This window comes from Empidonax traillii, unplaced genomic scaffold (assembly GCF_003031625.1).
Source record: "Empidonax traillii isolate 1590-97213 ecotype Southwest subspecies unplaced genomic scaffold, ASM303162v1 scaffold474:size1423191, whole genome shotgun sequence".
Classification (NCBI taxonomy): Eukaryota; Metazoa; Chordata; class Aves; order Passeriformes; family Tyrannidae; genus Empidonax; species Empidonax traillii.
Genome location: NW_020955667.1, coordinates 1,188,905 through 1,213,131, shown reverse-complemented (window position 1 = coordinate 1,213,131; position 24,227 = coordinate 1,188,905). Strand labels below are relative to the sequence as shown.

Genomic DNA, 24,227 nt, shown 5'->3' with positions numbered 1-24,227 from the left:
TTCCTCATAGGAGAGATTGTTCCATCCCTTCCTGACCCTTCGATGGACTCTCACCAGTAGCTCCTGTACTGAAGAGCCCAGAACTGGACACAGCACTCAGGTGTGGCCTCACCCAAGCAGAGAGGAAGGATCACCTCCCTCAGCATGCTGGCAACACTTCTCCTAAAGAAGCCCGGGATACCCTTAGCTCTCTCCTGCAAGGGCACATTGCAGGCTAAGCACGATCCTCACAGCCTTCTCTGAAGACCATGTGACCCCAGCACATAGTGGTGCATGTGATTGTTCTTTCCAAAGTGCAGGACTTTGCAATCCCCTTTGTTGAGCATCAAAAAGTTTCTGTCAACCCATTTCTCCATCATGCCGATCTTCAGTAAAGATGTTGAATGGGTAGGCCTATTATGGACCGCTGCCTGCACCACTGGACACCACGCTGTTGGGACCAGCCCTTCAGCGCATTTTCCATCTATTTCTGGGCTCATCCAGCCCCATACATCAACAGCTTCACTATGAGGACATTACAGGGGACGATATCAAAAGCCTGGCACAAGTCAGGTAGACAACATGCTCTGCTCTTCCTTTATCTACCAAGCCAGTCATTTCTTCTGAGAGATCAAATCATTTAGGCAGGACTTCCCCTTTGTGAATCCATGATGACATCACGTGGTTCACCACAAAATTATTTACTCCTTTGCTAAAAGCAGCCTCACCTTTGCCTGACACCCCTAATGCCACCCTGCCTGACATCTCTTCAAGATATTTACTGGGAAGGGCTGAACTTGTCTACCTCCCTGCTGTCCTGAGAGCACAGAGGGGTTCCACCTCTGGAAAAGCACCCCCAGGCACACGTGCACCAGGACTTGCTGAGAGATGGTTTGCCAGCCAAAAGCCAGAGCCACTGCCTCCAGCATCTCCTCCTTCACCAAAGCAGCAGTCTGTGCCAGCAGCTTTGCTCCAGGTTTGGCTTTGACTTGCACAACTAGGACAACATTGGCCAAGTCTGCTTGCATACTGGGACCGCAGTCAGCAACATGCAGTACCGAACAGGAGACAGTAAACACCAGCATCCATTTATTCTGTCTTTATTCACTGGGGAGAGGAGGCCACTATTTTATCTTGAGGGCTGTCTCAGCTGCTTAAGCCCCGAGAAGCCTCACCAGCTCTGAAGGGCTGTGATCCCTCTTACCTATGGCAATACGTAGAATTAGCCAGTGCCAGCCCTTGGTTATGGCAAAACTGACATGCCCTGGGGAGTGCTGGAAGACAGGGAGGGGGATAAACGGCTGTCATGTGCCCCCATCACAGACCAAGAGGGAACCAGTTTGCCCCAGCACCAGTCACTGGGGGGAGGTGTTTCCTTTCTTGTTCTCTGCACAAAGACCAAAGCTTGTCTCAGCTCACATCGGGCTGGAGAGCAACAGAGCATGGTCTAAGGTCTTAAACTTTTAACCATACAGGGCAAAACCAATGCTCTGGAAAGACTGAAAAGCATCAGAGAGAGCAAGTCTAAGGATTCCTGCTCCAGGCTTTGTGGGATGGATGCCTACGAAATTTTGTTTCCAGTAGGGGAAGTCAGTCTCAGCAGCGTGGGGCAAAGCATCTTTCCTGGCTACTATCCCACTACATTCCCTCCACTGGCTCCCATCAAGCCCCTGCCCCAGCCCAACTGCCTCACCTTGCTCCCCAGGAATCCCCAGATCTGCAGTACAACCCCACCAGGACCCCCAGACACAGCTGTTGTAACACTACTAGATTAGGGGAGACTAATTCTCACCCTGGGCATGGGAGGGCATGCCTGAGGAGCCCTCGTGACAACACACTGCAGGGACAGTGTTGTCCGCCAGGACACAATGAAAGGGACACAGGTCAGGCAACAGCATGCTCTGAAAAAGGGGAGCAGAGGACTTCTGGGCACCTAGTTTCACACTACCCCGCTGGGGCCTGTGGATGGCACGTAGGGATGCCAAGCAGCCCCAGGATCACCACACACTGCTGAGCCCCTCAGCTGCCTTTTAAAATTTATTGCCCCTTTCTTTTAGAAGAGGCTGGTTCCCCCTTAGCTGTATGTTGCAGACCCCAAATCCCCCACACAAGAGCAGAACTGTTCCAAGTGAGGAATGACAGGCACACCTCTGGCCTGCAAGCCAACCTCCAGGCTCAGGGCTGAGCTCAGGGCTCAAGTAGCAGTGCCACCACAGACACAGCCACCAAACTCCAGAGGGACTGAAGGTATCCACATGTTGCCCCACACACGCCAGGCAGTGAGACTGCTAAAAATGCAAGATGCCGTGTCTGTATAACCACACTCCCAGCACCACCTACCAGGTCCTTGCTGGAGGGTGTGACAGCAGCCCCACACCTGTGGTGGGAAGGGGTTTCAGAACAGAATGGGATGCTGTTGAGGGACTGAGACTTGGACGTGCAGAGACAGTCAGGGAGAGGTATTTCCACATCATTCTCCTAGCTCCCAGTGGCACTGGCCAGCGCCTGCCAGCCAACACCAGGTTGCTCAGACCTGAACAGCAATGGCAGGAGGAGGCAACCCCGGCCCAGCTGTAACACTCATGCCACACTCAAGCTGCCACCTCCACCACAGCCCAGTCCTTCTCTGGGATGGAGACCTGCGATACTAAAGCCGTTGCTGAATGCTCTTCCTTCCTTACCGACTTTGAGGTGAAGATCCTCACACCAACATCTCCCAGGACCCTCTTCCCGGCCCCTCCCAGCAACACTGAGCCTGGCAAATACCTTACGGCAAGTAATTTTACGTTATTCTGCATTTACACAAAAATAGAGCAATTCTATATTTATAGAGATTTATAGCCGGTTCCGTGATGGAGGAGTTATTGAGCAAGGCCAGGAGCTGTGGGCGGTCCGGGCTCCTGAGCAAACCGGCTGCTTCTCATTTGGCATTTCAAACATACAAAATTAAAGGCATTTGTCTCCGTCTGGTTTCTTAAATAGATAAGGGGGTATCGAACGGACAGTATGTACAGAGGGGCAGTGGCAGGGCCTGGTGCCCGGCCCGCAGCCTCACACCTCCGCCCGTCAGTGAGGCCGGCTGCTGGACTCTGAGGGCTGCCGCTGGCGCGGAGGAGTGTAGCCGTTCAGGTAGCCGTTGCTCTGGCGTTTGCTGAGTCCTCCATTAAGAATGTCCTGGATGTGCTGCACTATCAGGTTTATGGCCACTGTGAGCAAAAGGGGGAGAGGTTGCATTAGGATCGCTGCAAATCAACCAGAGCCAAGGCAGACCTGATGCCCCTGCTGTTTCTCTCCTGCTCCCGATCCCCTTCCATCCCAACCTTGTGGGGAGGAGCTGCCCCGCTGGGACTTCATCCCGCTGCCCCAGCTGAGCCTGGCACTCAAGCCAGTATGGTCAGGCTGATTCCAGACCTGGCTGACCCAGGGGCTGTCAGGCCTTGAAAAAGTGCATTCCCCTTTATGTGTGATGAAACAGGAGTTTGCTTGGAAGCACTGCATATAGATGGGCTCTTAGACTTGATCAGAGAAACACAAACTCCCAGTCGCCAATGCTCCAGGCAGGAGCAAAGGGAACAGGTTCATCTCAGCACAGTGTGGTAACAGCACTCTCTCGGGCTACAGCGGCCTGGGTCACCTCCATGGCAGGTCCTGCTACCTCCCACGTAATTCCACTACAAGAGCAACAGCTCAAAGCCACCTGCCTGGGGTCTGGGTCCACTTACCTTCGTTATCTGCTCCTCTGGGAATGATCACGTCAGCATACTTCTTGGTCTGGGAGGAGAGAGAGAGCACTGCGTTACAGGGAAACTGGAGAGACACCAGGCTGGGGCATCGTCCCTGCTTCCTGGGACAGGTCCTTGCCCTCCCCTGGCCAAACCCAAACCCACTGATTGCTGATAATACATTTTGGATGCTCTCTTTTTTATTCTGCTCTGTGTTTTGAGGGTCATGCTTTGTGCCCTGACTCCATTTTCATGAGCTCATACAGACGCCAGTAAGAGGCACTCTAACAAAACCTGGAATTAAGAAGCCTCATGATCACAAGACTCCAGCATCTGATGCTTTTGGGAACATCCTTCCCACTGAATCCATCCGGACTTGTCTGAGCACAGCCACATGATCTGCTTGGAAAGGGGGGAGAATTCCCTACCACCTCACTTGCAAAGAAAAGTGTGATTCAGGACACCAGTTCTGACCTAGTTTCACCTGCAGGTGCCAGTCTCAGTTTGCTCTCCCATTTGTGTCAGTTTTAGAGCTGACAGCCAAGCTCCGCCAAGCCAGCTGGGTGATGGGTATCACCTGACACCTCCAAGTGCTTCCAGACATATCAAAAGTCACCAGGATATGTTGGACCGTTTCAGCGCTGGACTACTTGGCCCAGAGCTGGTTTAGGAGTCAAATAACAGCAACAGTGGGTGCTGAGTCTGCTCGATATCTGCATGCAATTGCTCTGCAGCTGAGCACCAGGACGGCAGTGGGAGCAGACCACTGCAAAGCTGTGGGTAGGGACAAAGCAGTTTTCTGCCCTCCCTGTTTCACGTTTCATCCTCCTACAGACTCCTCATCAGAAGACACTGATGAAGCAGCATCTGCTGCTTTACCTTGCTGGGGATTGCAAGGAGAGGAGCCTTGCAAGCTGGACCTGCCTTTTTGGAAAAAGCCTTTCTGGAATGACACTGGATTTGGTTCCCAGAGCCACAACTGAGAAAAGGGAGCTGCACATGAGCCAGGAAAAGATCTTGTAGCACAGAAAGAATCAGCCTCTCTTATGGGAAAGGGCAGAGCTGGCCAGGCTGGCACAGAGGTGCTCCCGAGGCTGGAGGCACAGGTTTAATTCCTGCCTCTGGAGCTGGCCAGCAGTTCCCAGTTTGCGGGACTCTACTGACTCAATTCCTTCAGACTAAGAAAAAAATTCCTCACGTAACTTCCTCATACAACATCTGCCTGAAGAGCCTTGAGAACAAAGGCACAGGGTCCTTTCCATGAGAGCCAGGAAAGGTGTACAATGGCTAATCCTGCAAACCTGCTTATTTCCCCTGCAAGTTCTGCAGGACTGGTCTCCCACATGCACAGTCCCTGTCTGCTAAGGAGTCTTGCCTCCAGTAACAGCTCCGAAAACAGCTTCCTTTCTCCAGGCAGACATTGCAACCCTGGCCCACCCTGGCCACTCACCAGTCAGGAAATGCAACCTGCAAGGCCACCTCCCATGGCAGGGAGAGAAGCAGCAGCTTCCCTGCTCTCCCAAGCATGAAGCCAGCAGCACTGGAGGGTGGAAAGGGCAGGCAGGACAGTCCAAAAGAGGAGGCAGCCACAGCAGACACTGCCTGGGGGCAGTGATCTCCCCTTCCCTGGCTAAATGCAGCCAAGAATCTTCCCTCCCAGGCTGGCATCTGCTGAGCTGCCCAGTGGTTTGTCAGGCCCTGTGCAGGGAGGGGTTTCTCTTGTCATGTCGCCTTCCCCTAGGGGAATGGTGATCTCACCAGGAAGGCAGTGGCTGTGTAAATAGTCCCCATCTTGCCCTGCCCTGGCCAGTGCTGGCAGCCCCATTTTGGCCAGAACTTGCAGGGAAGGAGCAAGGCACAGAAGGCTGATTGGAGCTCTGGGCACAAAATGCTCCTGTCTGAGGAGCTAGGCAGGGTATGAGGTGTTTGTGGCAGACTCCTGTGGGTGTCACTCCCCTGACTTACCGGCAAACAGAACTCCTCGAAGGCAGGCTTGACGAAGGTGATGTACTGAGATAAGATCTGCTCGAGGTCCCTGCCTCGCTCGCTGATGTCTCGTAGCACTGTGGGGAAGATATAAGGCACAGTCAGGAGCTGAGACACAAATCTCTGCACCTTCCTTCCCTTCAGTACAGCCTTCAGCCAGCCACTCAGCTCTTTTGCCCGAGGTCTCTGTTCCTGGAAGCTGTTGCCCACGTGTCTGAGCATATCCCAGCCCAGCTACACTGTTTTAACCCACTTCCAAGCCTTCCTGGGAGCCAAGGGCTGGCTGACCTGACCAAGGGCTTTCCTTGGCCTCCCACCCTTCTCAGCTCCACAGGCACATTCCAGTCGTAACCACTGTCACCCCAGTCCTGACTATTCCCAGCCTCAGCCCTTGCCTCCCTCCTGTGGCTCTGCCTTGCTGGACTGGACATTCTCTCAATCATCCCAGTGCAGACATGTCCAAAGAACAGAAAAGCAGTGAGATTGACCCACAGACACACTAAGGCCCAGTTTAACTCAGGTCTACAGAGGCAAGGACAGTGAAACTTAACTCCCTGCCCAGCTCGGCCAGGCTCCTAGTGCTATCCTCCGCCAAGTGGGTCAGGAAGGCAAAGGAGTCTGAAGGTGTGCTTGGAGGAGGCGAGCTCAGGAGGAAGCTTCAAGGCAGGGGAGCAAGCTGGCCTCCTGCTTGTTCTGCCACTTGGGCCTTACACCCTGTTCACATGAGCTCTTTATTCAGGCCACTGCCATCTCTGCTCTGAAGCCACTTCAGTGTGGACAAGTGCCCCAGTTCAGCAGGAATTCAATCCGTGGGGAGGAGCCAAAACAGCCCTGTGGCCGAGCAGAAGGCTCTTGGCTCTCCCCAGGGGGCTATCTGGCTTTCCCCCAGCATGCTAGTGCCTGGCACTGGGCTGGGAGAAAACCTTCCCTCATGTCCCAAGCAGAGCCAAAGCACAGCGCTGCCAGCCTGTGTGACCTGCTGGGCAGCCGCTGCCCGTGTGCTCGCAGGGCCAGGACAGTGCTGGTCTGGCACCATCCCCACGTCTCTTTGCCCTTGGCCAGCAGCTTCACAGCGTGCCCTTTCACAGCCCTGCACAGGGGAAGTGATGGGGGGGAAAAAGGATGTGTGCCAGCTCCCTGCCTGCTCCCGAGAGCAGGAGCAAGCCCCAGCTCAAACAATACAGAAGAAGAGGCAGGGAAAATAAACACAGGCTTCTGTGTTACAGCTCCCACACCCTATTTGTTGTCTGTGCCAGGGCAGGGAAGGGTGTCCTTACAGCATGTGCAGGAAGCCCAAGAGCTGCCCCAAGGTGCAGGGGCTGGTCCTAACAAGGCAAAGCTCTCCTTCCTGATCCCAGGGCAGGTACCTGGCCCCCAAGCAACAGGTCCCAACAACCCAGGCTAAGACCATGCACCCAATCTGGAGGGGTCACTCACACGGCAGGCAAATATTCCAAGGACAGATCGGCACCCATTTGAAGCCAGCAGGCATCACTCAAATCAGGCCCAAAACACGCATGTGACACCAGACCTTTGTTTTACAGAAACTGGCCAAGGACAGGGCAGCGAGGGATCTCAGCCAGAGTCAGGTCCCTGATCCCCATAGGTCAGGCTGTTTGAGGTACCTCACAGACCTTGCCCCTTGCACTCTGCTAGCAGCATTATTCTTGGGAGAGGGGCCGGGATGGGGACAGTGCGAGTTGCACATACTGAACCCCAGCACTATCGATCAACTGAGCTGTCAGCAGGGTTTCCAGGAACCTCACTTCCTGCTGCTGCCCAGCTGAAAAGCCCATTGATGCAACCCTTTTGGACTTCTGGGACAGAAAGATGACTCAGGGCCACATCACAGTGCAGGATCCCAACTTTTGCTACGAGCTCCCTCCAGCTACGTTCCAGGGGCATGATTATACCTTTGGCACCTCACACACAGGCTATCCTTTCCCAGAAATGCCAGGGAGACATACAGTAAACAGATTTAATGCTGCAGTGGTCCTACCACCTGCTGACAGCAGACAAATAGCCAGATTCCTACCAGGAGAACGTGAAGTTGCCCTAACTAGGAGACACCAGCACCTCAGTCAGCAAAGCTGCTCCTCTGCAAGCAATTCATGGTGAGTGGAAGAAGTTCAAGCCTTACAAGAAGCAGTGTGAGATCAGCAGTGACCCGACCTGAGCTGGCTTTAGTGCCCACTAACTCCACACAACACACCTCTCCTGTCCTGAGTGACCACCAGAACAGATGGAGACCAAAGTCACAGACTAAATTAACTCAGTGGACACTTGAGGCACATTTACAGGGATGGTCCATAACGTGGGGAATGATATCTGTGTGTTATATCAAAGGATGGAAAGAAGGGTGGTGGGTAAAGAGAATGTATTGGAAGAGTGTGGGACCTGAGCGTGAAGGAAGTGGTTTGGAATAAGAGGTGAAGAATGTGCTGGTTTTGGCTGGGATAGAGTTAATTCTCTTCACATTGGCTGGTAGGGGGCTGTGTTTCATATTTGTGCTAAAAACAGTGTTAGTAACACAGAGATGTTTTTGTTGTTGCTGAGCAGTGCTTACACAGATCCAATGCCTTTTCTGCTCCTCACCCCACCCCAGCAGCAAGGGGAGGGGACACAGCTGGGACAGCTGACCACAACTGACCCAAGGGATGTTCCATACTGTATATAGGATGACATAAAGCTGAAGGAAGGAGGAGGGAGGGGAGACATTCAAAGTGATGGCGTTTGTCTTCCCACATAACCGTTAGACATGATGGAGCCCTGCTTTCCCTGGGATGGCTGAACACCTGCCTGCCCACGGGAAGTGGTGATAAATTCCCCATCTTGCTTTGCTTGTGGCTTTTGCTTTACCTCCTGAACTGTCTTCATGTCAACCCACAAGTTTTCTCACTTTTGCCCTTCTGATTCTCTTCCTCATCCCACCGGGGGAGGTTGGGTGAGCAGCTGCGTGGGGCTGAGCTGCTGGCTGGGGTTACACCACGACAACGTGCTGCCCTGTGGCTGGGTGTGGATCCAGGCTTCTGCACAACAGTCTGTTTAAAGGGATTAAGGCTCACATTTTGGGACCTTGCAAGTGCGTATCTGTGACCTGCTAGTACATCTCCCTGCACTGACTGTGCTGTCACCTCCCTGGATGAGTCATGCAGGAACAGTGGGCAGGGTCAAGAGGGATGCATATAAAGGAGATTTTAATCAGTGCTGATGACATCCCAGTAGCTGAGGAGGCTGTGTATCTGTCTGACAGCAGGAGGGCAGGCAAGACCAGCTCCACTGCCGAGTGGAACAGTCCCATGCACACACAACACTCCCAGACTGACGCACTGAGACGCTCCTCTCGTCACAGCACGGAGCTCTGGAAGGAACCACTCTTCTTCTGCATCCCCAGACACCCTGTGGAGCCTCTTGGAGCCAGGCAGGGGTAGGGACAGTTCAGACAGAAGTGAGTTCTGCCCCAGGAGTCCTCAAATGCTTTTTCAGTCAGCCAGGAGGTGCTATACCCGTGACCCACTCCTAAAGGCTGTTTGGAAATGAACAGCATCGCAAGTCATGCAGACCCTGCAGAGCTGGAGTCCCTCCCATGTCAGCTGGCAACCCACAGCCAAGCCAGCCAGCCGGACGAGGGGAGTCGTAGAGAGGGATATTCCAGTTTCTAGGGCTCTTTGCCCCCAAATCATAACCCCAGTGCCAAGAACCCCAAAGGGGCTCCACGCTGCATTGCACAGACCAAGATGTACAACCAGACACTCCATCTGCAGCATCCACAACGGACATCCTCACGCCCAAAAACCATCCTCGGAGCACTTTACCTGTAAACCTGTCTTTATCTCAACCCACAAGTTTTCTCACTTTTACCCTTCCAATTCTCTTCCCCCAGGAGACCCGTACGCCAGGCCCTGAGGGGGATCTATCAGGCACTGCCGTCTGACTGAACTGTTCAGATGCTTTGCCTTGCCCACTGCACCCTTCCATGCTGATAACTGCACGACTGGCAGCAGCTGCCACACAGCTGCTGGCACGGAGCTGGTGCCACGGGGCCACGTGAGGACACGGCATGCTCAGCAGTCACAGTGCTGCACGCATCAGAGCAGGAATCCCAGGCAAGGCAGCAAAAATCCCAAGAGACATGGAGCAAGGTGCTCTCCACTGCCACAAGCTGCCCTCCGCGACGCTCTGCAGCACAGCTTTTGTGCCAGCTCCAGTTCTGCTCTTGGTCACTGTCACCCGCCTCCACGACCAGCTGCCCAGATCAGTTAAGGGGTATTTCTGTCCCTGGTGCACAAGGCAGGTCAGGGCCTCACCTCTGCGGGACAGCCGGGTGTCCGCATCCGTGTCCACGAAGAGCTTCATGCGGAAGAGGTCCCGCACCTCCTGGCTGTAGAAGGCCAGGATGCCTTCGAAGAGCACCACGTCGGCAGGGTACACGGTCACCGTCTCCTCTTTCCTAGCAGGGGGAAGAGAGTCAAAATATGCTGGTGGGGAGGGAAACCAAAGAGAGGAGGAGGGAGGGGGGGGGGGAACAGCGGTGCTCCTAGGCACTGCTCCAACCCTGGGACATCACTGCTGCACCAGGGAGTCGACCAAGGAGAGGGCAGACCTACCCCACCGTCGTGAAGGGAATCCAAGGCATACGTACGCTTCCTGGAAGGATAAAGGGCAGAGCAGGAAGCACACTAGCCCTTCTCCCCCCACCTCGGCCAGCTGCTGCTTCCAAGTGTTATGTGCCAAGCCATAAAGCCCAGGAAAGCCTATGCATGGGGCTTGACCCACAGGAACCTGCACGGCCAGCTCTGCTTCCCTTGGGAACCAGGCAGCGCTCCCCTGACAGCACAGCACTTTTGTGGGAAACAGAGCAGGGTCACACCATCCATGACCAGCACAGGCATGCAGAAACAAGCTGAAGAACACATGCAAGGGAAGTGTTACAGGAGCAAGAACTGCCATCTTCCTCCTTTCCTGGCACTGCTGAGCTGTTTGAGACTGGAATACTTGCTAAAGCTGCAAACAGTCTATGGGGAGAGGAAGTGTAGAAGGGGGGAAAAAAAGAGGGGAGTCTTAATCCCCTTCCACTGATGCCTTCATGTTGCTGGATGTCACTGCATTGGCTATGCAGCCTTCTAGACCCTCAGACTGTTCCTGTATCTGCCCTGGATCCTCTAACCAAGGGGCTGGAGTAGTTAGGACAGAAACTTTTGGCTGGCAGGTTAGGTGCCTAAGAGCAGGCGTGAGAGGGGCGGGCAGTTTGGGCTGGGTGCTGCACCACAGGGCGTTAGCGGAGGCACAGCGAGGCAAGGCAGGAGCAGCTGTTAGACCTGGAGTGGGAGACAAAGTCATAGACAGGAATCTGGACCGTCTTCCCTTCTGTGATCTCTTTGAGTGTTTTCACGATCAGCTCGTTGTCAAAAGCATCTGAGGAGAGAGGAAAGGTTACCCGAGGCAGCTTTGCAACCTCTCCCACCCACCAGATGCTGAGCTTAGCCCAGCCAGAGCCATTGGAACCCTGCACTGGGACAGACAGATGTACAGATTTGGGAGGAAAGCCCTGCACCTCCCCATGGGCGTAGCAAAGCCCAGCTCTCCCAGAGCCATGGGGCTTCATGGCTCTGCAGCAGCCTGGGATGTGGCCCACAGGGATCAATACCGCCCTTGTACAGCAGCACTGACAGCCTGGGTGCGGGAAGGCACCTCCTCCAGGGCTCCAGCCCTTGGAGAGACTGGAGCAGTGTTCCAGCCTGGAGCCCCTGGACAGACAGGGCTCTGTTTGCTCAGTGCTCACTGCCTCTGGCCATTGTGCTCATGGGGACGAAGGGACAGCGGTTCTGGAATTTCCCCACCAGGCCCAGAGATGGTTCAAAGAGCCCCTGTTGTAGTGACAGGGCACAACCCCCTCGGTGGAGGGGTTTGCAGAGCAGCTGCACAGACGGTTCCCTCCTTGAAGGAGGGACATGGAGCTGCTGGCTCCAGGGGTCTGTGCCAGGCCAGATCCTCCTGTGTCCGATCCAGCTGCACCAAAAACCAATTTGTTCCTTTGCAACCTGGTCTAGTGAAGGGTGTCCCTGCCCATGGCAGATGTCTAATGAGGTTTAATGTCTCAACACAAACTATTTGATGATTCTACGACAAAGGTGTTCAAACTGGGGGACATTTTTGCAGGAAGAGGAGCATCTAAAGAAGCGTTTGCAGGTTCACAACCTGCTCTTTCTCATCCCAGACACTCCATCCCCGAGGCAGTTTCTTTCTCAAGACACGTAGGCTGTACTGCAGGGGACAGAGGTGGCCAACTAGCCACCCAGTCCTGCCCCATGCAGAGACAGAGCCCCAGTGTCCATGCAGGCTCTTTGCTGGTAGAACTGGGGGGTCCCACTCCAGCCCTTGCCCCACACCATGTGGCAGAGCCCCAGCACTGTTTTCCATTCACCTGGGTGGTCAAAATTGAACTGGCCTTTGAGTGCTTTGGATTTCTGCTCCGAGGTGAGAACCCGGTAGAAGCTGTCCTGGCTCACAATCACCACCTGCTTCTGGCGGTAGTCCACCTCGTTCTGGCCCAGCAGCTGGACGATTTTGGAGCATACTGAAGACTGGGAAAGGAACGGCAAAGGAAGCAAGTCAATGGCAAGTGGTATCTAAGCGGCACAGGGCTAACGTCTAGGTAACATTCCCTCCTGGGTGCATGGAGCACTGCTTGCTGGACCTCCAGCTGAGAGTTTGTGGTCAGCATAGCCTTTGAAGGCACAGACCAAAGCTACTGAGGGAAAAGTGCTCCAGAAGCATCGCTGTGGCGCCTTTTAGTGTGACAGCAACACCAAGCTTGCTGCCTGCCTCCTTCTCCTCCGCCCCTATGGCCTGCCCACAGTTCCTGTTCTGGGTACAAGGCGGCAGCAGGAAAACAGTTGGCTCCTGAATGGGTTCAGCCACGTGCCCAGGGGACCCATCTGCTCCAGCCTGCCAGGCAGCTCCCCAGGGAGCAGAGCTGTGGGGCACCAGGGCTGAGCCTCCTCCCTGGGAGGAGTCCAGTGCCTTGGCTCCTCCAGCCCTGATCCAGCCCAAAAATCCCACCACAGCACGGTGTCCTCAGAGGGAGAGCCAACAAAACCCGGGATGAAAAGACACCAGGAAGAGAGCCCTGGGACTTTATCAGGGATGCCTGCTGCCAGGGCTGGGAGGAGCAGCCACGAGCATATCCTGGTGCCTCCTGGCACAGCAAGCCTAAAGGCACTGCAGAGTCAGCGGCTGGAGAGCCACGTGGCTCTGGCTGCCGGTACAAGATCCCCAAAGTGCTGCTGGAACAGGGACTGGCACCTCTCACACCACACGGAGCAGGCTGGGCGCGGGTGGCCAGCATGGACTGCTGGCACTGCAGGAGGCAGGGTCACGTTGGACCCTGCCATTGCAACACGACTCAGAGCTTGGGGGACAAATCTCAAAGCCTGCTTCAGTCCCTTCTCCTTAGTCACAGGAGTCCTTGGCCGCTGTGTAAGGCAGTGATGTTAACTGCATCACCACCTGGCAGCCAGCACTGCCCCGGCCAGCACGAGCCAAGGTCAGGCTGCCTGGGGAATGCTCTGCTGCCTGCAGGAGCCCTGCATGTCCCGCCTGCTCCTGCCCCACGGCATCCATTGTTCAGGACAAAGTGGGTGCTCCTGGCGCCAAACTGAGCTCCTTCACCTCATGGGAATCATGCTGGCTGCAGATGCCCAGCTGAGTGCTCCTGGCCCCAGTCACCACAAACACTCTGCTGAGCCCTCTGCCTTACAAAGAGCGGTTTGCTTGCCCCAACCTGCCTACCCTGGCCTGCCAGTGGCTTTTTCCACGCTCCCACCTCCTGGCTGGTTCAACCATCTGCTCCGTACCTGGCTGGAAACCTCCAGCTGCAGAGCTGAAGACAGTGCTGGTGAGAAGGAACAGGGAGGGGAATGTATGCCTGGCAAAGGAGGTCACCCCAGCAGGCAGAGGGCAAGGCTGTTTGCCTGAGAAGCTGGAAGATTTGACGGCATTCCCATCTCCAGAGACTGTCTCTTCCCCTCCAGGCCAGGCTGACCTGACTTGGCTGTGACCGCTGGGCTGTGAGTCAGCCCCAGCCCAGCTGGGGAGCCTCCACACAGCTCTGCTGCGGAGTGAACTGGCTCAGGCTGCCCTACAGCAGCCCGGGCAGTCTGGGGCACAACTCTGCATTTCAGGTCAGGGATGTGGTCTCCCTGTGAGCATCCCACCTTCTCCTCCTGCTTCTCATAGCTGGCTAGCTGTGCTTCCCAAGCCACGCTGGCAGCCCTGCCCTGCAGCAAGCTGCTACCGCCCAGAAAAAAGCCCTGCTAGTCAGTGCCAGTCACCTGCCCTTTGGCACGCGCAAGCACAAAGCCGGAGCCTGCTCTCTTGTTTCCTCTATTTGCTCGCTCCCCACATCCTTCTGCAGCCTGTGTCAGCCCCAGTGCTTATCCAGCTGTATCCCGTAGGTTTCGCAAAACCAGGGCGTGCACAGTGCCTCTCCTCCGCTTTTCCTGCCTGCTCTCTCTCTCTCTGACACCGCTGCCTTCCCATGCGGCGAAGAGACGTAGCACGGCAGGGTTCAGCCGTGGCCACAGCTGCTGAGGACAACCAAACTTCCCAGGCCCTTTGCCATTAGGAGTGAACCACCTTTCAGCACAGCCACACAGATTCCCAGTCTGCTCCACATGGATCTGCACCAGGAACCGCTTTCCCCAGCCCAGGGCTTCTTTACTTTGGATCAGTGAAAGTAACACGCCAACTGCGCTCACTCTCTCCCCTTGGACCTCGACACATGGATGGGCAATAAAATCATTTGAGAGCACCAGAGAGTTCCTGCCAGTCTTTTTTTTTGCCTTATGCACGCTAAAATCTCTGGACTGCTGATCCTGGAAGGTGGAGAAGAGTCTCCACCAGCTCTGAAAATCGCCCTTCTGTTCCATGCCCTGCAACTCAAGACACACAATGGCAAGAAAAACCCAAGGAGAAAACATCCCCCGGCAGCTGGAGACTGGAACACATATTTCCTTGGGCTTCTAGGATGAGCATCAGAGCATATCCCAGCTGCATTTGTCATCAGGGCTCTGGGGTGGACATTGGCTCTTGCAGAAAGCATCTAGGCAGATGCTAGAGACTCCTCCCTCTTCCACGGTGGGCTCTGGAGAGCTGGCAGGAGTGATGGAGAAAGATGACCATGAGGATACCCTGCTCTCAGGACCAAGCTCAGGTTCAGCACACCACACTGCCTGGGTGAGCAAGGATGTCACCTGTGGGCTCTGGGAAGAGGCACACATATTACCTTGGTCCTGCAGGTGCGGGCCACGGCACTGCTCACACACTAAACCTGCATTAAGTGCAGCAGGACAGAGGGACATTGGGGGACAGTGAATGTTCCTCCAACCCCAGGGCTGCATTCAGCTTGCCTTAGTGGGGCAGCAAACCTCATCAAGGTCCAAGTGAAGCTTTTTCCTTTCCTCACTATCATTTGTGATGGAAGCAATGGTTCACAAGGGGCATTCCCTGATGCCAGCTGAATACCTCCTACAGCTGGACAGGCACTTTTTTCCCCTTGGCTGATAAACACCCTCTGTGAAGGAGGAAGAAAAACCAGAAACACAGAGCTTGGAAATTCCCCGACACGATGGGAACAGAAACTCCTGGCCTCGGGAAGTGTCCCCCCAAATGACTGGCATGTCCCCTGCTTAAACCCTCTTCTCCCACACCAGCACAGCATACATACACAACTGTGAAATATTCACTAATAATTAGAAATGGCCACAGCCAGGCGCTGGGGAGGCTGGCAGGTGCCCAGAAAGACCAAGACTGGAGCGTGACTCCAAAATACCATGCCAGGATGCAAACAGCCAGGATGCAGGGTAACCCAGGGGACATGTGATGCTGGCATGTGCACTCAGCACGCACTTGAAGGGACAACCTGGGCTCAGATTCCTTCCTTTACAGATTCTTTGTGCCTTCTCCCAGGAAAGAAGACAACTATTATTTCTTCTCTGAGAAGCCCAGGACTGCAGGAGATGACTTGAGGAAGATGACATAATGCTACAGATGAATCCCAGCAAAGAAAAACTCTAGGATTTGAGCCCCATCCCTACCTCTGCCCTACATGACACATCTCATCTGCAGAAGAGAAGAGCCATGCCAAGGCTCCTTCCTTCCACTCAGCCCCTTCTCCATATCCACATAATCCATGCACACCTCGCCACGACCCAAGACGAACACTGACAATGATTCAGCCACAGTGCACTCCTGGCAACAGGATGCTTTCTCAAGCAAAAGCCTTCCCCTCCTCCAGAACCTGGTTAAAAACTAAATATAGCCAGGACCCAGCAGCCTCCATGGTTGCCAAGCAGACCTTTCCCGTGTTAGCCACACGAAACCAACGCAGGACTTTCCAAGCACGCAGGCAGGGAGCGAGCCCCAGCCCCTGCCATCGGTCACGACTTCCCACACGCTGCACCGAGGGGAACTCAGCTCCTGCTTTGAGCAAACTGGCTGCAACCCCCAGAGCTGCACTCCCCCAGGCTTTGTGCTCAAGCTGCTCCCTGGGAAAGCTGTGCCAACCAGCCCACACCACACACAGACGGTGGGGAGGGAGGTATCCGCACAGCACAAGCGGCAAGCTCGGAGAGGTTATTCCTGAACAGAAGCAGCTGCAGCTCCCCTTGCAGGACTCCTCCTCTGAACCAAGCACACAAATAGCCAGTGTTCAAAGAAGAAGCATAGCTTTATTCTGCTGGGAGGGAAGATGCAGAGCGCACCTGGGGGAGAAATCCAGCATATTTTCCCAGAAGGAGAGAGGTGGTGCACAGGGGAAGAAACTCAGACGGGTGTTCAGAGGCCTATCCCTGACATTTATGTGGAATATATTAATCACCTATTTAATTCATGGCCTACAGCCAGCTGCTCAGATATTCTTCAGGAGTTGACTAATTCCCCAACATTATTATGCAGATTATCCCACAATCCCTCTTGGGTAGCTCTGATCAGGGAGTGAATTATGACTTCAGATGGGTACTGCCACAGTCAGCCACCATGAACCACTGTGTGAAGGTGCCAGTCAGGACACAGCTGATGCCTTCTGCTCCAGGTTTGCTGCAGCAGCCAGGGGAATATAGGTCAGGGCTAGCAGGAACTCCTAACCTTTGTGTAGGTGGATATGATAAAACCTACTCACTGAGAGCAGACTGTCCATCCCCAGGGAGCCTGGCACTGCAGAGAGGTGTCCAAGCTCCCACTACAGCTGCAGGAAGGACCTCCCATCCTCCCAGGGACTCTAGATGAGATACCCAGCACAAGTGCCTTACCCAGATCAAGTCATTCCAGCCCTAAAGAAATACTGAAGCTGCCAGACCTCTCAGGAGCACGTGAAGAAGGCCTGTGCAAGAAGCAAGACCTACCAGAAGAGGTGTGTGCTGGGCTCCAGTGTGCAAGGAGAGGCACAGCCTCCTGCCACCACCGCAGGCTGCTTGCCCTGAGCCAAGCTGCTGCTCATGAGGACAGTCCTCCTCAGCGGAGCAATGCCCTTGGCCCACGACAAACGTTACAGCCAGGAGCAAGGACAGACTGCAGCAGTCACATCCCACCAGGGAGAGGAGCCCAGAGGTTATCTCCAGGGACACCACTGCAATAACGCCCTTCCTGCAGGATCAGGATGCAAGCAGGATTCGCAGGGGCTATTGATGGCTCTGCATCCGCAGCAGCCTGCTCGGGGTGCCCTCATCACATGCCTGTGGATAAAACAACGGCTAGTTTTGGGATCTTACAGGATTTTCCCTAAGATCAAACATCAGGGACCACTGTAATTACTTGTTTCATTTCTCCAGTGTCCCCTGTAGCATGGTTCTCTTTCCAGGCATCACACGGGGCTATTACTCAGTCACGTCCCTGAAATCAGGAGCTGTGGCAGTGCTTCCCTTCCCTCCAGCAGCACATGAGTTACAGATTTTGGTCTCTTCTTGAAGGTTATGGTAATTATAGAGTACTAGGAAGTGCTCAGTGGACTGGGGTGACACACAGAACAGATACCAAATTGGGAAGGGTCCCAGAGCATCTATCAAATGTCTGCCCTAGTTCACGACCCACGCAATCCTTTCCAGTCCTAAAGGAGCACATCCGTACAGCAACACTGGGACTGGAAACTTGCTATTCTCGTACCAAAAGCCTGGGCCTCCACCCAGAGCTTTCCCAGGCAGGTTCACCATTCCTGCCTTTCCCTTCGTAAGCCACAGGCCAACTAGTCCAGGAGTGGGATAGCCAGGTCTCTGTTCACTCACCCTGGGACACTGTGCATGTGACCAGCAATCCCAGGCTGGAGCATAAACAGGCACAAACACAGAGGCTCTAAACACAGATTATGCACAGGGAGGAAAACAAGCCCTCTGACACAATCCCTCCCAATCCTCCGGTTTTAGGCACAGGATATTTTTCCCAAGCCCCTGCTGCAAACTCCATAGCCCGGAGCTGGCTAAGCCCACGGGACTATGGTAACCAGGCTCCATAACGAACCCACACATATTCCATCAGTAACAGGAAAGGGCTGACCCATCAAAACGTCCTGTGTATCAGTCTGATCGGGGCTGGCACAGAACAACGTTCTACTAGAAAGTTTGACGAGTCTCTAGCACACGTTGACACCAGTGTTTAACAAGTCAGACCTTGTGATACAGGGCTCCTGCCAGCCACGGAACAAACGTCACCAGGAAATGGTGCTGAACTGGCACAGGGCTGCTGAAATTCCTGCTAGTCCCCCCAGGTCACTCCCCAGATCTCCCCCAGGCTCCTCTGTCAGCCACACCCAGGTGGTGACATGGTGGCAGTGACCCCTGGGCTGCTGTGGGGGACTTCAGCTCTTGCTGGGGAAGGGGACTGAGCTCTGTCACCAAAGAGGCCCCATGCAGAGATGGAACTGCCTCATGCAACTCAGACCACTGCTTCCCTGGGGAACAACACGCTGGCTGTCCCACCCTGGCTGGGCAATGCCAGCCTCCTTCAGCTTGCTCACGCTTCTAGGCAGGCAGCTCAGACTCAGCCAGCCTTTTTGGTGTTTAAAGCAAAGAGCCTGGTGGAGTAATAGTGAAGAACACATCTGGCTGAACACAGGCTGCAATCTTGGTGCTCTGCAGTCTGGAAACTCTGAGGCAGCATGTTCAAACAGACATTGGTAACTTCATGTACTAACTCAAGACCCAAATGATGCAACCACAGGGCTGCAGTGGCACCCATATTCAGCCCTCACTAGTTGATGAACTAGAGTGATGAACAGCCATCAAAAGCATTCAGCCCTCTCCAAATCTGTCTTTTTTTTTTTACAAGCTCCTGTTGGAAGGCAGCAATCAGCACCTCGCTTCACGTGGGGACAACAATTAATGCTTCAGCATGAGCTGAAAGAGCTCTTCCCACCCTTGCAGCCACCCCAGTACCAGATGCTCCCACTGCTGCTGGGAGCGAGCTGCTCCAGCACGACCGGCAGAGCTGGAAGGTCCCAGCAGCTAAACTGAAGTGAGGACACGGGAAGGGCTTTAGGGGGTATCCCAACACTTCCCAGCGCATCTCAGTAGTCAGTTCACGGAACTTTCCTCCAGCCCGCAGCCTGGCTGCCTGCCTTGCATGCTGCAGTCCTTGGTAGTCAGGAAATCTTTTGCAGGAAGGAGGGACGAAGCTGTTAGCACAAAGACCATGGGTATAAGAGGGAAACTAGAACTTTAGCAGGGCACTTGAAAATGCATAGGATTAAAGAAAATGCTACAAACAGCCTTAGGAATCCCTCTGAGAAAATGAGGTGGTTGCAGCCATCTCCAACTTTGACACAGGAGGGGAGGGTCTTAATGCCATGTCATCTCCTTCACCCCAGGAAACTGCAGCAAGCTCTGCCCAGGCTGCACAGTGCTTAGATTTTGGGAGACAGTGGAAAAAATGCTGCCTCTGAGCAAGCTTTTGTGAAGAGCCTGTCCCAGCTGAGCTGACTCGAAACAGCCACCACGCAGCTGGCAGTGCCCTCACAGAAGCTGCAGCATCCCAGCCTGTCCAGGGTGCTCTGTGGCTCCCTAGTTTTGCTCCCAACACAGTCCAGATTTCTTTTCAGAGCCAAAAGCCAGGGGAGCACTCAGGGTTCCACCTATCCTATTTGAGTGGTCAAACTTGCTCAAGCCTCTTTTGCTCACTAGGGAAACAGCACTCAGCCCTCGAGCTTAAGTTCTCACAGATTTGCCTTTAAGAAATACCAGCCAAACACCCCCCAACTCTCTGGGAAGGCTGGCTGCTTCCAACACCAGCTTCCCCAGGGCACCACGGGACACAAGTTGTGGCAAGCTACAAACAGGATCTCTTCTTTCCAGAGCCTGACCATGCTGGTGCATTGAAAGGGGCAGGGGGAACTGTGGAGCCTTTTATTTTCCCCCCCATCTCAGACTCAAAAGCAGCAGTGGGAAGCCCTGGGAAGGCAAATTCCCTGCGTTATCGTTGGGCTGGTGTGCTGCCAAAGGGGTGTGTTGTGACAACAACCCCCAATTGGTGTCAAGGCGAGTCGGATGGATTTGTCACTTTCCCAGTGGGAAAGGTGCCTGCTTCACCTTCCCTCTAGCACTTTGTTTTCACCTAGAGCCAGCACACCGGCACAGTAGACCCTAGGCTGGATTTTAACTACAGGCAAGCCCTTAGCTAAGCACATCAGGCCCACCAGCGCTCTCCCAGAGTGTGCTACGGCACCTGGCATCACCCAGCACAGGACACTGTCACCAGGCAGGTGGGGGACAGCCCCCCTCTGCAGCCCTGCCTTGCATCTGCATCACACATGAATTTGAGGGCCTGCAGGCACAAGCCCCAGGTCCTTTTTCTCCTGTTGCTTCTCCACGTGCAAGGTTTTTCTTTTTTCCACCAGGATATTTCTTCCAGTCCTTCCCCATCAACTTGGTAATGATCTGCTGGGTGCCCTTCAACGGGCAGTACCGCACAAAGGTTTTTAGCAGTGAGCGATCACTGGGGATGGGGTGGGGGGGATCAAAGCTGAGAGACAGGAAAAGCCAGTTAGTAACATCTCCCTTGCTAGGAAGAGCCATTTCCCTATTATTTTTTACTAAGGTAGCCTGCTGCTATTAAGCACTTTCCCTTTGAAATTGAGAGCCACTGTAGCGTACTGTACTGTAATCACTGCTTTTACCTTGTGGGCCTGAGACACCGTGTTCAGAGACATAACAGTTCAGCAGTGCCAGACACGATGTTATTGGGACAACTACAGGGAGGCAGACCCACGCATCAGAGAACAGACAAACCCAGCGTGTTTGAGTCACCAGGAGCTGTGCTGCAGGAACAATCCAGCTTCGGTTCCCACTGGAGAAGATTGCATTCTCTCTCACCATCCCTCCCCTGTTACAGCTGGATTTTTCCCCCTTGCAGCAGCAACAGCAGTCCAAGAATCAATAGGGTACTCAGAGGCACATGCTTAAAACACTGGGCTGAAATACAGCAGTTGGATTATGCCATCCCTCAAGAGGAAAAAAGGGGTCCCCACCTCTAAACACGAAACAAAGCAGAGATGTAAGGCTCATCCTCCTCCCATGCCGGCCCACATTCAGTTTCCTTAGCAAGAAATATTTCAAAGGTATAGCTACTTCCAAATCTATTCATGCTCTCCAAAATGCCTCTTAAAAACGCAGGTGGAACGTGCTGCCCTGCATAGAAAGGCTGATGATCTGTGGAGCTGGTTTTACTGCTCTTAAATAAGGAAAAAAAAAAAAGTAATTTTCTTTTCATATTAGGAGAGAAAGCGACCTAGCTCAGGTTAAACGAATAAAATAAACCCCACGGTGTGAAATAACTCAAATAAAAATGCTAAAGGGCCATAAGGCTGCCCCGCGCTGCAGTTCGGGCGTAGCAGCCTCCTGGGAAGACCCGCATTGCCCCGGCGGGGCGGCTGCCCCGGCCCCGCAGCCCTCGCCCCGCTCGGCTCCCACCTGCCGCTGCCAAAGGCCAGCCCCTCCCGGCACAGCAGCCAGGAGGTCGTTCTGCCGCTGTGAGTCAGCATTTGCTGCAGAATCCCCGCTCCTGCTACCCCCCAAAGTTGGGCAGAGAAGGGCACCCCCACGGCACGACCGACACCGTTGCGGAAAAAAAAAAAAAAAAAAAAAAAAAATTAAGAAGTGCCTCTTCCCCGTGGGGCGGGCAGCCCCCGGGGATGGTGCAGGTGAAGAGGAAGGGGGCAAACGCCGACTACAGGCGCAGACGGGAGGATTCTGCAGGGGGATGCCACCTTCCCCCCACGCTGAGCCGGGGCCACCCTCGCCCCGCACGGTCCCCGGCCCCCTCCCCGCCTAGACCCCCCCCTCCTTCCCCGGTGAGGCGGAAGGGCGCAAGATCCTGGCCGGGAAGAAGGGGTAAATCCCGTATCCACCCCGTACCCTCCATCCACGTGTCCGCGGGGCTCCGGCCGCCGCCCGGGCAGAGAGGCCTCGGCGGCCGCACTCCCTCCGCAGGCTCGCCCTTCCCTGGGCAGCCAGCGAGCCCAAGCGGCTCCATCCACACCCGCATGCCCATCCCCAGCGCCGCATCCCCGGCCGGCGCGGCGGGACCGTGGCGAGCGCACGTGGCGGGGCGGCCGCTCGGACCCGCCGCGCTGCCATGTGGCCGCCGCGCCCGGCGCGGGGGGGGGCTGCACCGCACAGCACCGCACAGCACCGCGGGGCTCCCCCGGCCCCCCAGGGGCTGCCCCGCCGAGCCCCCGCACCTTGCCGCTGGCCGTGCCGCCGCTGACCCCGATAAGGAAGGGCTCGCCGCCGCTGGGTTGCCCCTGCTCCTCCAGCCGCTGCTCGCTGTCCCCCGCCATCCTCCTCCCCTGCTCACAGCCGCGCCGCCGCACCTCCTCCGCCTTCGCTCGCCGTGCGGGGCTGGATTTATCTGATGAGTCAAGGGCCTTCCTCCCCGCCTGGTTCACATCCCCGGCGCTGCGGCTCCCTGCCAGGTGCCTGCCGCAGCTGCACATGCTCGGGCCCAGCCCGCCGGCGGGCGGCACTGCGACCGCACGGGCCCGCACCGCGCCGCGCCCTCCCCGCCCGCGGACAAAGGCGGTGCGACCGGGCCCCGCTCGGTCCCCCCACGGGCTCCTTCTGCCTGTCTGACCGCTCGACATCATCCCAGCGAGCGCTGGGAACCCCCACTGTGTGTCCCCCACGAACCTCCATTGTGTGTCCCCCACGCCGGCCGAAAAGGACAAGGGCATCCCGGTGTCAGCAATGGTGCGGCCAGCGGGAGCAAGGCACTGATCGTCCCCCTGTTCCGGGCACTGCTGAGGCACCTCGAATCCTGGGGTCAGTTTTGTGGCCCCTCACGACAAGAAAGACATTGAGGTGCTGGAACGAGTCGAAAGAAGGGGAGCGGAGCCGGGGAAGGGTCTGGAGCACAAGTCTAATGAGCGGTTTGGGGGGATCAGCCTGGAGAAAAGGAGGCTCAGAGCGACCTTATCACTCTCTGCAACTCCTTGAAAGGAGATTGTGGCCAGGTAAGGGTTGGCCTTTTCCCCCAGGTAACAAGTGATAGGACAAGAGGAAATAGCCTCCGATTATTCCAGGGGGGTTTCAAATCAGAGATTTGGAAAAATTTCTTCACCCGAAGTGTGGCAGGCATTGGAACAGACTGCCCAGGGAAATCGTGGAATCACCATCCCTGGATGCATTCAAGAACTGTGCAGATATGTCACTTGGGGACAGTATTAAGTGGCAAGCACAGTAGGGCTCGGTAAATGGTTGGACTGGATCTTAGCGGTGTTTCCCAAACTTAATGATTCTTAATGATTTTCCCACCCCACCTGGGCCCTGGTCCTGTGAGCACTTAAAAGTGCTTAATAACAACCCAAAAGCAGGAATAAAAATTATGCTTATGTCTTTGGCAAATGGACCCGTGTGAGAAGAGTCATGACTGCTCTGGAGGCCACAATTCAGTCAAAATGCTCTCGACAAAATGGAAAAAGACTCTGCAAAATGTAGGGTGCAATTCCATGCAGACAAGTGCAAAGTACTGTACTTAGGTAGGGATAATGATCCATGAAAATGCAAGATGGGAACCTGCTGGCTAGCCAGGCCTTTTATAGATAAAGTTCCTAAGTACAGTGGATCAAAGAGTCGATTCGTGGTGCTGCAGTGAAAAAGGCAGACGTCCCACTGGGGCATATAAACCTTGGCAGGTACTGTGTTTTGAGAAAGGTGAGGCCTGATGGAGAGACTGCTGTGGGGTCCCGGGAACAGTCTGGGGCCTGGTTTTGCAGGACTGCAGGAACCATCCGTGTTTAGTTTGGGGAAGGTCCCTGCAGGGCTGTAAGGCTGCGGGGACACGATAACCATTTCCAAATACTTAAAAGGCTTCCACAAACAGGAAGGGAATACCTTTATCTCACCCACGGGGAATTGGAACAAAATGTTGCCAGCTCAACACTGTAAGAAGGGCAATTCAGGATAGTCATCCAGGGACATTTTCTAAGTGTGAGAATGGTTAAGTCCTAGAACATGTTGTTTAGGGAGAGTAAGGACTCTAATCCACAGAGGATTTAGA

At 54.9% G+C, this 24,227-nt stretch overlaps 1 protein-coding gene across 1 annotated transcript; it reads right to left on the bottom strand.

The window, feature by feature from the left end:
- Positions 1-1,078: 1,078 nt before the first annotated feature.
- On the bottom strand, positions 1,079-22,674 carry UCK2 (uridine-cytidine kinase 2). Its single transcript, XM_027895921.1, has 7 exons — positions 22,411-22,674; positions 12,112-12,271; positions 11,006-11,102; positions 9,995-10,137; positions 5,667-5,764; positions 3,702-3,750; positions 1,079-3,185 (listed from the first exon to the last, which is right to left on the bottom strand). Exons 1-7 carry the CDS (start codon positions 22,663-22,665, stop codon positions 3,046-3,048), a joined length of 942 nt encoding a protein of 313 aa, XP_027751722.1. The 5' UTR covers positions 22,666-22,674; the 3' UTR covers positions 1,079-3,045.
- Between the last annotated feature and the right edge of the window lie 1,553 nt (positions 22,675-24,227).